We start from the raw sequence: 12801 nt of genomic DNA, 5'->3' as shown, positions 1-12801 counted from the left end.
GGGCAAGGGAGATAGGGAAGTGTGTCCAGAGAGGCTGAAGAAAACCCAGGGACACTAAGGTCACACAGCTGCAGAGGGGCACATGTCCATGAGACTGGCCACTGGTTCAGACACCAAGTGCACGTCACAGAAGTTATGGCCCAGAATGAGGCTTGTAGGCTGGCAGGATCCGGGTTCTGCCTGGATGGAGGCTCCCTTCTCTCCTGTGTGTGAGACTCCTGGGTCCTGGCCACCTGGCCAGGGAAGAATATGATTACCTTAGTGTGTTCCTGTTGCCATAACAAATATCACAGGCTGGGTAATTTATAAAATAATAGAAGTGTTACAGCTCTTTTAGAATTTGTCCAGCAGGTTTTCCAGTTTTAACCGCAAAAAGAAAGAAAAGAAAAGAAAAAAGAAAAGGGCTGGGCACGATGCCTCATACCTGTAATCCCAACACTTTGGGAGGCCAAGGTGGGTGGATCACTTGAGGTCAGGAGTTCGAGACCAGCTTGGCTGAAATGGTGAAACCCTGTCTCTACTAAAAAATACAAAAATGAACCAGGCATGGCCGAGCACGTGGCTCACACCTGTATTCCCAGCACTTTGGGAGGCCGAGGCGGGTGGATCACGAGGTCAGGAGTTCAAGACCAGCCTGGCCAAGATGGCGAAACCCTGTCTCTACTAAAAATACAAAAAAACCAGCCTGGCGTGGTGGCAGGCACCTGTAATCCCAGCTACTCGGGAGGCTGAGGAAGAGATTTGCTTGAACCCAGGAGGCAGATGTTGCAGTAAGCCGAGATGGCACCACTGTACTCCAGTCTGGGTGACAGAGAGAGACTCTGTCTCAGAAAAAGAAAAAAAAAAAAATTAGCCAGGTGTGGTGGTGCGTCCCTGTAATCCCAGCTACTGGGGAGTCTGAGGTAGAAGAATTGCTTGTGCCCAGAGGCCGAGGTTACAGTGAGCTGAGATCGAGATTGCACCACTGTACTCCATCCTGGGCGAAGAAGCAAGACTTCAAATAAAAATAAAAATAAAAAAAAGAAAGAAAAGGAAATGAAAGGAAAAGAAATCTATTGCTCACAGCTCTGGAGGATGGGAAGTCCAAGATCTAGTCACCAGCGGGTTCGGGGTCTGGTACGGGCCTGTTTCTCACAGATGGTGCTGTCTAGGTGTCCTCACATGGCAGGAGAGATGGAAGGGCAAAAGGGACCTAGCTAGTTCCTTTAAGCCCTTTCGTAAGACACTAATCCCATTCAGGAGGGCAGAGCCCTCATGACTTAATCACCTCCGAAAAGCCTCATCTGTTAATACAACTATGCTGAGTCTTGAGTTCCTACATATGAACACATACATTCAAACCACAGCAACAGCCATGCCTAGGATGGGACACTTTGCCCCTCCACCAGGCTGTAGGGGAAGAAGACTGTGCCCACTTGCTCAGCCCTCAGATGAGGAAGGGCTGGACTAGGATCAGGGCAAGGTCAGGGAGGAGACCACAAGCACAGGGAGGCAGAGGCAGACGGAAGGGGTGAGACGCGGCAAGGCTGGGATAGAAGATGGGGTTGGGACTGACCAGAGACAGGCTGGGGCTGAGACTGGTAGGAACAGGGGCCTCACAGTCCAGGCTGGCTCGGTGCCCCGACTCCCATATGAGCCTCTGAGATTTGCTCAGACTTGGGCCTAGAGCTCCATCTAGCTCTGCCACAGCTGGCTGCTCAGCCCTGAAGTTCCCCTGGCCATTCAGCAGGGCTGTGCTCAGTGCTGGCCACAGACTGGAGGTCTCCAGTGGAGGGAATCAAGGAAGAGGCAGTGCAGGGACCAAGGGCAGTGAAGCAGAAGGAACACTGGACAGCAAGCCAAGCAGTGTCATGGCCAAGACAAAAGAAAAAGAACTTTGGCCTGGGCACAGTGGCTCATGCCTGCAATCCCAGCATTTTGGGAGGCCAAGGCAGGCAGGTCATTTGAAGTCAGGAGTTTGAGACCAGCCTGGCCAACATGGTGAAACCCTGTCTCTACTAAAAATACAAAAATTGGCCGGGCGCGGTGGCTCAAGCCTGTAATCCCAGCACTTTGGGAGGCCGAGACGGGCGGATCACGAGGTCAGGAGATCGAGACCATCCTGGCTAACACAGTGAAACTCCGTCTCTACTAAAAAATACAAAAAAAAACTAGCCGGGCAAGGTGGCGGGCGCCTGTAGTCCCAGCTACTCGGGAGGCTGAGGCAGGAGAATGGCGTGAACCCGGGAGGCGGAGCTTGCAGTGAGCTGAGATCCGGCCACTGCACTCCAGCCTGGGCGACAGAGCGAGACTCCGTCTCAAAAAATAAAATAAAATAAAATAAAAAATAAAAATAAAAATATAAAAATTAGCCAGGCGTGGTGGTGCACGCCTGTAGTTCCAGCTACTCGGGAGGCTGAGACAGGAGAATCACTTGAACCTGGGAGGCGGAGGTTGCAGTGAGCCGAGATTGCGCTGCTGCACTCCAGCCTGGGTGACAGAGTGAGACTCTGTCTCAAAAAAAAAGAGAACTTTGTTAAATATTTTGGCTGAGGGGTTGGTCACTGAGTTTCCTTTCTATATTTGGCAAGAGATGAATCCTCTCGTGCTGGGGTGGAGCAGCCCCCAGGTAGGCCCTCCCAGGCACCAGCTTCACTAGTTTCCAGCCTCTCCCCACTCATTTTTCCATTTAATCCCGATAGGAATCATTATTCCTATTTTATAGGTGGGGAAACTGAGGCTGGAGAAGGTAAGAAGGAAGCTGATGGTTCTCTCACCACACCCCACCCCTGGACTTATTTTTGTGAGACAGGGTCTTGCTCTGTGGCCCAGGCTGGAGTACAGTGTTATGATCACAAGTTCACTGCAGTCTTCAACTCCTACAGTCAAGCCGTCCTCCCGCCTCAGCCTCCCAGTAGCTGGGACCACAGACGTTTGCTACCACACCCAGCTAATTTTTCTATTTTTTGTAGAGGCAGGGTCTCTTGCCTAGGGTGGTCTCAAACTTCTGTCCTCAAGCGATCCTCCCAAAATGCTGGGATTACAGGTGTCACCTCGGCAGCTTAAGCACGTGAAACAGGTTGCTCTGTAAGCTGCTCACATTTGGTGAGGCTGCGAGGCCACACCAGCAAAGCCAGGTGGCTGGGGATGCTGACCCAGCAGAGCATCGCTCTCCCCGCCCCAGGCCAGCCCCTCCCGCTGTTAAGCCCAGCAGGCCAAACTCGGTCCCGCCCCCGTCAAGTGCCTCGGTCTTCCCTGAGCCTGAACATAGCATGTACATTTTGATGGAGTTAGAATCCGGTAAATCAAGAGTGTGGAAGATCAGGAGCAACTAATGTAAGCAGGAGAAGGATGAAGCTGGATTCCGTCTAGCAAGCAGGAGCGTGAGAGTGGCGCTGGGAGAAGGCACTGATAAGGGATAGAGTAGGGCACAGAACATGGGGGCTCACCCTCAACCACTTCTAAACACTCTAAGCTCGAGTAGGCCTTGAACTCCTGGTCTGTAAAGTGGCTGAAGGAAGTGGCTGGAGCAAAACCCATATGGGCGAATGTCCCTGCAGCTGCCTCAGTTTCCCCATCTGTAAAACGGGGCTGGGGACCCGCAGCTCTCATGGGACTGGTGACCCGCTCGCGGGTGCTCGCCCTGCATTCCAGACAGCACCTACAACTCCAGACTCACTCGGGGCGGGTCGAGGTGGGCTCCAAAGTCCCTTCCAAGCCGACATGCCGATTCCCCTTCCCGGGAAGGCACCCCCAGAAAAGCAAAGGTCGCTCCAGCAGCCTCCTCGGGTCACCCGCCTTCCCGAAGCCGTGGCCCTCGCCTTCCGCTCTCGTCTTCACCGGCATACTCAAGTCCCCGCTGGGGACTGACATTGCGGGCTCGGTCGCCGCAAGGACTGGGAGGAAGATGGAAGATGCGGGGCGAAAGCGGGGCGAGAAGAGTGGGACACTGCAGAGCAGCAGGGCCGGGACTCGGAGCTCCTCCCTCGCCCCGCTCCCGGCCCCCCGCCCCGCTCTGCGAGTCCCGCCCAGGGCCCCGCCCACTTCACGAGTCCCGCCCCTCTCCCGGGCCCCGGGCGGGGCCATCCCGGGGCTGTCTGCGGAGACGCCTATGCGGTGGAGGCTTCGGGCATCAACTAGCGCGGGCGAACACCAGCAGAGGGACCAGGCAGCCTGGCACCCCACTTTGCCATCCTGTCCTTGGAAACCTCGGGGTCTGCGGGCCGGCCGCTCCGCGTGGGCGAAATCAGAAACACGTGGTTTTCGAGGCCCCCTCGGGCTCAGGAAAATTTTATGGTTCGGGTCACAGTAGGAAGCGGACAATGAGGCGGGAGAGCAGAGAGAACCGCAGCATCACCGCGCAACTGGGGCCGGGTCGTTTCTGGGGTCTTCGGTAGCTGGAAGTCGCAGCCCCTGTCGTCTCGAAGGGCTCGATTTGTCTCGAATGGGCGCTTGCAGGAGAAGGGGCGAAGTACGTATTACAGACTACCACGCCGCCCCTTAGGCGGTCAAGCGGGGCGAGCAGGCGGTCGCCTCTCGGCAGTCGGCCTGTCACCACCCCGGGACCTTTGGAGGCGGAAGCATAGAGCGGTCTGCAAACGTTCCCGAGCGTGCCTCTGCGGCTCTGGCGGGTGTTTCGAACCTGGGCGCCGGGCACACGCCCAGTCCCGAGAGCGCTGAGGGTCCCCTTAGCGTCGCCGTCACCGCGGGCAACCCGCAGGGCGCCCGAATCCTGGCCCTTTAAGCAGCGCGGGCGCCTCGGCGTCTTGGTTTAGCGCGCCCGCCCGCGGCGCCGGCAGAGCGAACATGGCCCCGGCTACGCGGGTGGTGCGGGCGCTGTGGACTGGCGGGTGCGCCTTGGCCTGGAGGCTGGGTGGCCGCCCCCAGCCGCTGCTCCCCACGCAGAGCCGTGCTGGCTTCGCGGGGGCGGCAGGCGGCCAGGGCCCCGTGGCTGCCGCTCGTAAGGGGAGCCCGCGGCTGCTAGGGGCAGCGGCGCTGGCCCTGGGGGGAGCCCTGGGGCTGTACCACACGGCGCGGTGGCACCTGCGCGCCCAGGACCTCCACGCGGAGCGCTCAGCCGTGCAGGTAAGGCCTGGTCCGGCCGGGGATGGGGATGCTGATCAGCGCCGAACTTGGGACTCCTGGGAACCCGTGGGGTCAGGAGTTGCCTCTGCCTGCTTGTGACCTTGGGCGAGTGACTTGGTCTGAAGTCTCCGAACCCTCAGTGTTCTCTTCTGTAAAATAGGGGCACTCCTGATGCCTACTACCTGGAATTGTTCGAGTTCTCATAAAATCATTCTTCTACCGTGTTTTTTTGTTTATTTATTTATTTTGAGACAGGGACTCTCAATATAGCCCAGGCTGGAGTGCAGTGGTGCGATTGCGACTCGCTGCAGCCTCCGCCTCCCGGGTTCAAGGGATCCTCCTGCCTCAGCCTCCGGAGTAGCTGGGACTATAGGCTCACCCCACTGCGCCCTGCTAATTTTTGTATTTTTTGTAGAGACGGGGTTTCACCATGTTGCCCAGGCTGGTCGGTCCCAAGCGATCCGCCCACTTTGGCCTCTGAAAGTGCTGGGATTACAGGTGTGAGCCACTGCGCCCCAGCCTCTACCATGTTTTAAGAAGACTTTTTTTTTTTTTTTTTTTTTTTTTTGGAGACGGAGTGCTCTGTTGCCCTCGCTGGAGTGCAATGGCACTATCTCGGTTCACTGCAACCTCCGCCTCTTGGGTTCAAGCGATTCTCCTGCCTCAGCCTCCCCAGTAGCTGGGATTACAGGCACCTGCCACCACGCCCGGCTAATTTTTGTGTTTTTAGTAGAGACGGGGTCTCATCATGTTGGCCAAGCTGGTCTTGAACTCCTGATCTCAAATGAGCCACCCACCTCGGGCTCCCAAAGTGCTGGGATTACAGTGTGAGCCACGGAGCCCGGCCTCTACTGTGTTTTAAGGAGACTTTTTTGACTAAGAGATGGGAGATCACAGGAAAGGGAAAGCCTTTTTCACTTTCTTTTTTTTTTTTTTTTTTTTTGAGACAGAGTCTCGCTCTGTCGCCCAGGCTGAAGTGCAGTGGCTGGATCTCAGCTCACTGCAAGCTCCGCCTCCTGGGTTCACGCCATTCTCCTGCCTCAGCCTCCCAAGTATCTGGGACTACAGGCGCCCGCCACGACGCCCGGCTAGTTTTTTTGTATTTTTTTAGTAGAGACAGGGTTTCACCGTGTTAGCCAGGATGGTCTCGATCTCCTGACCTCGTGATCCACCCGTCTCGGCCTCCCAAAGTGCTGGGATTACAGGCTTGAGCCACCGCGCCCGGCGCCTTTTTCACTTTCTAAACGTTCGTCATCCTCTCTCCCCACTGCCCCCAAATCCTAAGGCTGTGTATTTATTTAGTAGTAGTAGTGGTGGCACTTTTATGGAACTGATGACTTAGATTCCAGGCTGAAACAGAAAGAGGCAAGAAGGTGTCCCCCCACCAAGTGGTGGCCCAGCTGCCTTGCCATACTTTATACCTACCCCACACCTTCCAACTCTTCTCTGCTTGACCCCCCACCACCCGCCCACAGATGCTTTTTTGCTGGACCAGAGGGAACAGAGGTAGGTGAAAGGGGCATGGAGTACCCCGTGTCTCCCTTCCTGTCTCCACGGTCCAGCTTCCCTTCTGAACACAGGGAGGTGGTCTACGATTGTGGCTTTCCGGCATGAAGGTGCAGCAGGCTCCCCGGGGGGCTTTCCTGGCCACAGCCCAGATACCACCCTTCCCCTCGGAGATTTGAGATAGACTGGGCTGGAGGATTGCATGAACCCAGGAGTTCAAGGCTGCAGTGAACTGTGATCAAGCTACTGCACTCCAGCCTGGATGGCAGAGTGAGACTCTGTCTCCAGAGAAAAAAACAAGAACGAGATTGGAGGTAGACCCCACTGGTAAACACCAGCCTGGGTGGTAGCCAGCTCTGGCCCCCAGAGGTCCCTGGGGTTAGAGGAGTGGGAGTGGGCAAAGCCAAGTTGTTCTATGTCTGTGGGAGCAGGCTGTATACCCTGGGGCTGTCTGGTGTCCCCTTGGGACTGGAGTGAGAAAAGAGGGGTCTGTCCAGTATGGGACAGAGACTGGAAGATTCTTCCTACACAACCTCACAGCAAAGGGTGGGACTCCTGCCTGGGGACCGTGCTGGCCGGGGGCTTAAACCAGGGCTGCCGTCCAGTGCCTCCCTTCCCCCTACCACTCCCTCCCATCCCTAGTTCCTCGTCCTGATGTTCTAGCGTTGTCTCAGAAGACTCCTCTGGAAGACATGCTTGCTTGGGAGCAGGGCCTGTACCTGGGGGTGCCAGGTCTAGAAGCCCCTTCCATCTGCTGCCCACAGCTCTCCCTGTCCAGCCGCCTGCAGCTGACCCTGTACCAGTACAAGACGTGTCCCTTCTGCAGCAAGGTCCGAGCCTTCCTCGACTTCCACGCCCTGCCCTACCAGGTGGTGGAGGTGAACCCCGTGCGCAGGGCTGAGATCAAGTTCTCCTCGTACAGAAAGGTGCCCATCCTGGTGGCCCAGGAAGGAGAAAGCTCGGTGAGCCCCAGGAAACCCCATGCATCCTTCCTCCTATCCTGGATCGTCCTGGAGCACCCCCTCGCCTGGCCCGGCTCTGCAGCTTGGGAAGGAACTTGGGATCTTTGTGCCTCTAAGGACTATGGGGGAAGTAGCTGCATATAGTAGATGCTCAATAAATGTAGGCTCTTTCCTTCCCTACCAAAACCAAACACCTCTTGGGTCTCAGAGAGGCAGAACACCACAACTGAACGACGTAGATTCTGAAATGAGCGATCTGGGTTTGAGGTGTGATTCACCCACTCACTAGTTGTGTGACTTGAGGCAAGTCACTTATCCTCTCTGGGCTTGCTTGCTTCATGAATCAACAAGGGGCCATATTCTGGCTTGCAGGGACAGCAGATATGAAATGCCTGACACAGTGCTTGGGGTCTAGTATGTAGCTTCCAGAACCCACCCTGCCCCTCTACCTGGGAGGCCAGATGGGTGAGTGGGCTGGGGCTTAGACCCCACGGCTTTCCCACACCTTCCTCCCCATTAGGATGGGTGCCCTAAGGGCAGGGTGGGGAGGACTCTGGGCATGTCCTCAGGAATGGATAAACAATGCCCAGAGGTGGTGGTGTTAAGGAGCCCCTGGGGACTCCCAGTGGCTGGGTTGTAATCTCTGATTAAACCACGGTTTTCTCTTCCAGCAACAACTGAATGACTCCTCTGTCATCATCAGCGCCCTCAAGACCTACCTGGTGTCGGGGTAAGGAGCCCCTCGGAGACCAGGCGGCCATTGCTTTTGGTGGCTTCTTCCTCCGGGGAGGCCTCGCCTGAGTTCTCTTGTGGGAGCAGGTGGAGCTGCTGCTTAGATTTCCAGAGTACGCAGTGGCTCACACTTGTAATCCCAGCGCTTTGGGAGGCCAACACAGGCAGATCACCTGAGGTCAGGAGTTCCAGACCAGCCTGGCCAACATGGCAAAACCCCGTCTCTACTAAAAATACAAAAATTAGCCAGGCATAGTGGCGAGTGCCTGTAGCCCCAGCTACTCAGGAGGCTGAGGCAGGAGAATCACTGGAACCCGGGAGGCAGAGGTTGCAGTGAGCCAGGATCGTGCCACTGCACTCCAGCCTGGGTGACAGAGCAAGACTCTGTCTTAAAAAAAAAAAGATTTCCAGAGCAGCCCGTGGCCGTCTTCCTCCAAGCCCTCCACTTTGTCCTCTCCGCAGCTCTCTCTCTTGGGGAGGTAGCCCTGGCATCTCCTCCACATCCCTCTTACTGCAGGAGTGCGGAGAGCCTTTGTTTATTGGTCCTGGCTCCACTCTGGGGCTAGGGCAGCCGGGTGGGTCGGCCACAGGGGACAGGAGGGGGAAGAAGTTGGGGTGAGACTGTGGCTCTCTCCGAAGGCAGCCCCTGGAAGAGATCATCACCTACTACCCAGCCATGAAGGCTGTGAACGACCAGGGCAAGGAGGTGACCGAGTTCGGCAATAAATACTGGCTCATGCTAAACGAGAAGGAGGCCCAGCAAGTGTACGGCGGGAAGGAGGCCAGGACGTGAGTGGGGCTGGGGCTGGCGGGGGAAGATCTTGACCTCAGGGGTCTTCTGTAGAGTAGGACCAAGCTGAACAAGATGGCGTGAGCAGGGAGCAGCGTGGGAGACCAGCGGGGCTGGGGCCGGGCCATGCCGGATTTCAGCAGAGACCTTTCTGTGGCTGCGCGTGCTGGCTCACTCCTGTAATCCCAGCATGTTGGGAGGCCGAGGCAGGCAGATCACCTGAGGTCAGGAGTCCAAGACCAGCCTGGCCAACATGGCAAAACCCCATCTCTACTAAAAATACAAAAATTAGCTAGGTGTGGAGGTGCACACCTGTAATCCCAGCTACTAGGGAGGCTGAGGCAGGAGAATCACTTGAACCCAGGAGGCGGAGGATGCAGTGAGCTGAGATCGTGCCATTGCACTCCCGCCTGGGCGACAGAGCGAGACTTTGTCTCAAAAAAAAAAAAAAGCCGGGCGCGGTGGCTCAAGCCTGTAATCCCAGCACTTTGGGAGGCCGAGGCGGGCAGATCACGAGGTCAGGAGATCAAGACTATCCTGGCTAACAAGGTGAAACCCTGTCTCTACTAAAAATACAAAAAACTAGCCAGGCGTGGTGGCGGCGTCTGTAGTCCCAGATACTCGGGAGGCTGAGGCAGGAGAATGGCGGGAACCCGGGAGGCGGAGCTTGCAGTGAGCTGAGATCCGGCCACTGCACTCCAGCCTGGGCAACAGAGCCAGACTCCATCTCAAAAAAAAAAAAAAAAAAAAAGACCTTCCTGCTCAGGCTTCAGCTTCCCACCCGTGCAGTGGGTATGTTCTAGAGAATGCAGCCTGCTCCCAACACAGCCCAGGTCCTGGCTTAGGAAGTCCCTCCTGTGCCCGCAGGGAGGAGATGAAGTGGCGGCAGTGGGCAGACGACTGGCTGGTCCACCTGATCTCCCCCAATGTGTACCGCACACCCACCGAGGCCCTGGCATCCTTTGACTACATCGTCCGCGAGGGCAAGTTCGGAGCCGTGGAGGGTGCCGTGGCCAAGTACATGGGTGCAGCGGCCATGTACCTCATCAGCAAGCGACTCAAGAGCAGGCAAGTGTGTGTGCACATCCGGGGCCTGCTGTCCCTGAGCCTCTGGTGCCACGAGCAGTGGTGATCCCTTCACACCCCTCAGGAGACCAGCGGGAGGCTGAGGCCCGGGCAGGTGGGAAAGCGTTATGGATTACGGGTCCCTTGGCCAAGCTGGGACTTGGACCCAGAGCTCCTGCTCACCTCCCCGGGGGCAGCAGGGCCGGCCTTGAAGCCGGAAGCCTGGGGCCTGACTGGCACCTTCTCTGTGGCTTTCTCCCTGGCCTGGTCTCTTGCCCTTGCCACAGCCTCCCCATCTGGGACAGATGCTCCCTGAGGCATCTGCAGATGTGATACTGTCACCTGGGGTGTTGCCCTGGCTTCCACGCCTCCCCCCTGCTCCCCAGAGGAGACCCCTCTTCCCTGCTGGGCTGGGAGTGGGGGCTCTCCTGAGGGGCTTTTCCCTTCCCCGCCCAGGCACCGCCTCCAGGACAACGTGCGCGAGGACCTCTACGAGGCTGCCGACAAGTGGGTGGCTGCTGTGGGCAAGGACCGGCCCTTCATGGGGGGCCAGAAGCCGAATCTCGCCGATTTGGTGAGTGTGGTGGTGGCAGGTGGTGCCTGGACCAAGGGTTCTGTCCTCAGAGTGGGGGAGGTTTGTAAGGGAAAGCCCGGGCAGTGCCTGCATCTTGCCAGAGGAGCCTGCCTCTCTGCCATCACGGACAGAAACTCGCCTCCAAGTGGCTCCAGGAGAGAAACCGATGACCAGGAACCACCTTGGTTCACATAACTGACAAGTTCAGGGAACGGGTTGGCTTCAGGCCCTGCTGGATCCAGAGGCCCGGGTGGTGGTAACAGGGCCCGGGCTCTACCTGTCGCCGTCAACACGGCCCTCCCTGGAGTGGGCTCCAGCCCCAGGCGGGCTGGGTCCGGTGCTCCAGGCTTCTCCCAGGAAAACCCAGTGAGATGGCATCTCACTGGCCTGGCTTCGCTGCCCTTTTTCCTTTTTTTTTTTTTTTGAGACCAAGTCTCATGCTGTCACCCAGGATGGAGCGCAGTGGTGCAATCTCAGCTCACTGCAACCTCCACCTCCCAGGTTCAAGCAGTTCTCCTGCCTCAGCCTCCCGAGTAGCTGGGATTACAGGCCTATGCCACCATGCCTGGCTAATTTTTGCGTTTTTAGTAGAGACAGGGTTTCAATATTTTGCCCAGGCTGGTCTCGAACTCTGACCTCAGGTGATCCACCCACTTCGACCTCCCAAAGTGCTGGGACTATAGGCGTGAGCCACCGTGCCTGGCCCACTGTTCATTTTTAAAACTGTCCTGCCCCTGGGTGACCTGAGTCTTGAAACTGGGTGGTGGGGTCTCTTCTCCCCAGTCTCAGGACCTGAGAAGGGGGGAGGGCATTTATCCCAAGGAAACTTGCTGGTGGGGATCTGTGGCCCAGAAAAGGGGGTACAGGCCTGAAGCAGGCGAGACCTGCAGCCACCCCACACGCTTTGTTCAAACCCTCACCTGTGCTCTTGGCCCTTGAGTAGGTCACGAGCTCCAAGCGGGGAGGGGATGGGACCTGGGCACACAGCTGGCCGGGAGTGAAGGAAGTCTGGATGCCTGTCAAACCAGCCGTGGTGACACCTTTCTGTTCCGTGCCTCAGGCAGTGTATGGCGTGCTGCGCGTGATGGAGGGGTTGGATGCCTTCGATGACCTGATGCGGCACACGCATATCCAGCCCTGGTACCTGCGGGTGGAGAGGGCCATCACCGAGGCCTCCCCAGCGCACTGAATGTCCCCGCCCAGAACAGGGGAAAGGCAGCGGAAGACGCCAGCTGCCAGGGCCTGGGGCTCCGGGGCCAGTGCCTGGCGATGCTGGTGGGGGCAGCGTCATTCTGCCCCTTGTCCACCCACCCCCACCAGCCCTCTTGCTTCTAACACAGGGCACCTGCTGGGGCCCAGGGATGCTAGGGACGAGTTCCAGCCCTGCGCCTGCCCTGGGGCGACCCCTCCGTGTCCCTGCCTCCCTGCTCTGCCGCCCCTCTCCCAGCGCCTCAGTGGCTGTCCCGTGGCTACATCCTGTGGGTGGGGGGCCATCGACAGGACAGCAGGACGGTTCGTTCTCGGTGGAATCCCATCCCTGGGTTCCCCTAGTTCCCACTCTTCCCAAGCCTCCCGGGATGGGGACATGTTTGCAATAAAGGAAAGGTTTGTGGCGCCTGTCGAGGCAGGCATCTCATGGAGCCCTGCATGACTGAGTGCTGCGTGGGGCTGGCGGTCAAGGGAGGCATCAGGCTTGGGCTATGCCAGCCCTGGTGGTAACTAACCACCAGCCTGGTGCTTCCCAGGTGGCAGGCATGGTACGGCTCCGCAGACTTTGTATGCCATGGTCCCCAGGATACCACTCAGGACACACAGCCGGACCATGGAGCCCAGTAGCCAGCATGCAGGTCGGGGCCTGCCTACCCACGGTGGGACTCTGCAGTGGGGTCCCTCTTCAAGCCTCAGTTTCTTCGTCTGTCCCTGCCTTGTGGGGGAGTTCAGTGATAGGAGCAGGTCCAGTGCACAGAGCGGGGCACCCGGTCCAGGGCATCGGGCTGTTCAGACCCCTGCTCTACAGACAGGACCAAGCTGTCTCAGGTGGCTGCCCTGGGCTTCAGCTCCAGGCTGGGCCAGCCTTTATGGGAATAGAGACTCTGCCTTCCAGGGTG

General features: G+C 57.7%; 1 protein-coding gene and 1 pseudogene across 1 annotated transcript; both read left to right on the top strand.

Moving 5' to 3' along the window:
• Positions 1 to 317: 317 nt before the first annotated feature.
• Positions 318 to 371, top strand: LOC119622353 (U7 small nuclear RNA; annotated as a pseudogene).
• Positions 372 to 4347: 3976 nt separating this feature from the next.
• PTGES2 (prostaglandin E synthase 2) lies at positions 4348 to 12333 on the top strand. The gene is made up of 7 exons (XM_073021958.1): positions 4348 to 5064; positions 7335 to 7532; positions 8204 to 8262; positions 8904 to 9053; positions 9922 to 10122; positions 10576 to 10693; positions 11754 to 12333. Exons 1-7 carry the CDS (start codon positions 4786 to 4788, stop codon positions 11880 to 11882), a joined length of 1134 nt encoding a protein of 377 aa, XP_072878059.1. The 5' UTR covers positions 4348 to 4785; the 3' UTR covers positions 11883 to 12333.
• The last annotated feature ends 468 nt before the right edge of the window (positions 12334 to 12801 follow it).

The sequence above is a fragment of the Chlorocebus sabaeus genome, chromosome 12, assembly GCF_047675955.1.
Source record: "Chlorocebus sabaeus isolate Y175 chromosome 12, mChlSab1.0.hap1, whole genome shotgun sequence".
NCBI classification, from domain to species: Eukaryota; Metazoa; Chordata; class Mammalia; order Primates; family Cercopithecidae; genus Chlorocebus; species Chlorocebus sabaeus.
Note: the sequence above shows the minus strand (reverse complement) of the source record. Positions and strands in the feature narration are given on the sequence as shown.

Excerpts from the sequence above, each read along its gene's own strand:
- PTGES2 (XM_073021958.1), top strand. The coding sequence starts at position 4,786 with ATGGCCCCGGCTACGCGGGTGGTGCGGGCGCTGTGGACTGGCGGGTGC. Across the intron at positions 9,054-9,921 it reads GGCGGGAAGGAGGCCAGGAC|GGAGGAGATGAAGTGGCGGC; the intron begins GTGAGTGGGGCT and ends CTGTGCCCGCAG. Across the intron at positions 10,123-10,575 it reads AGCAAGCGACTCAAGAGCAG|GCACCGCCTCCAGGACAACG; the intron begins GCAAGTGTGTGT and ends TTCCCCGCCCAG.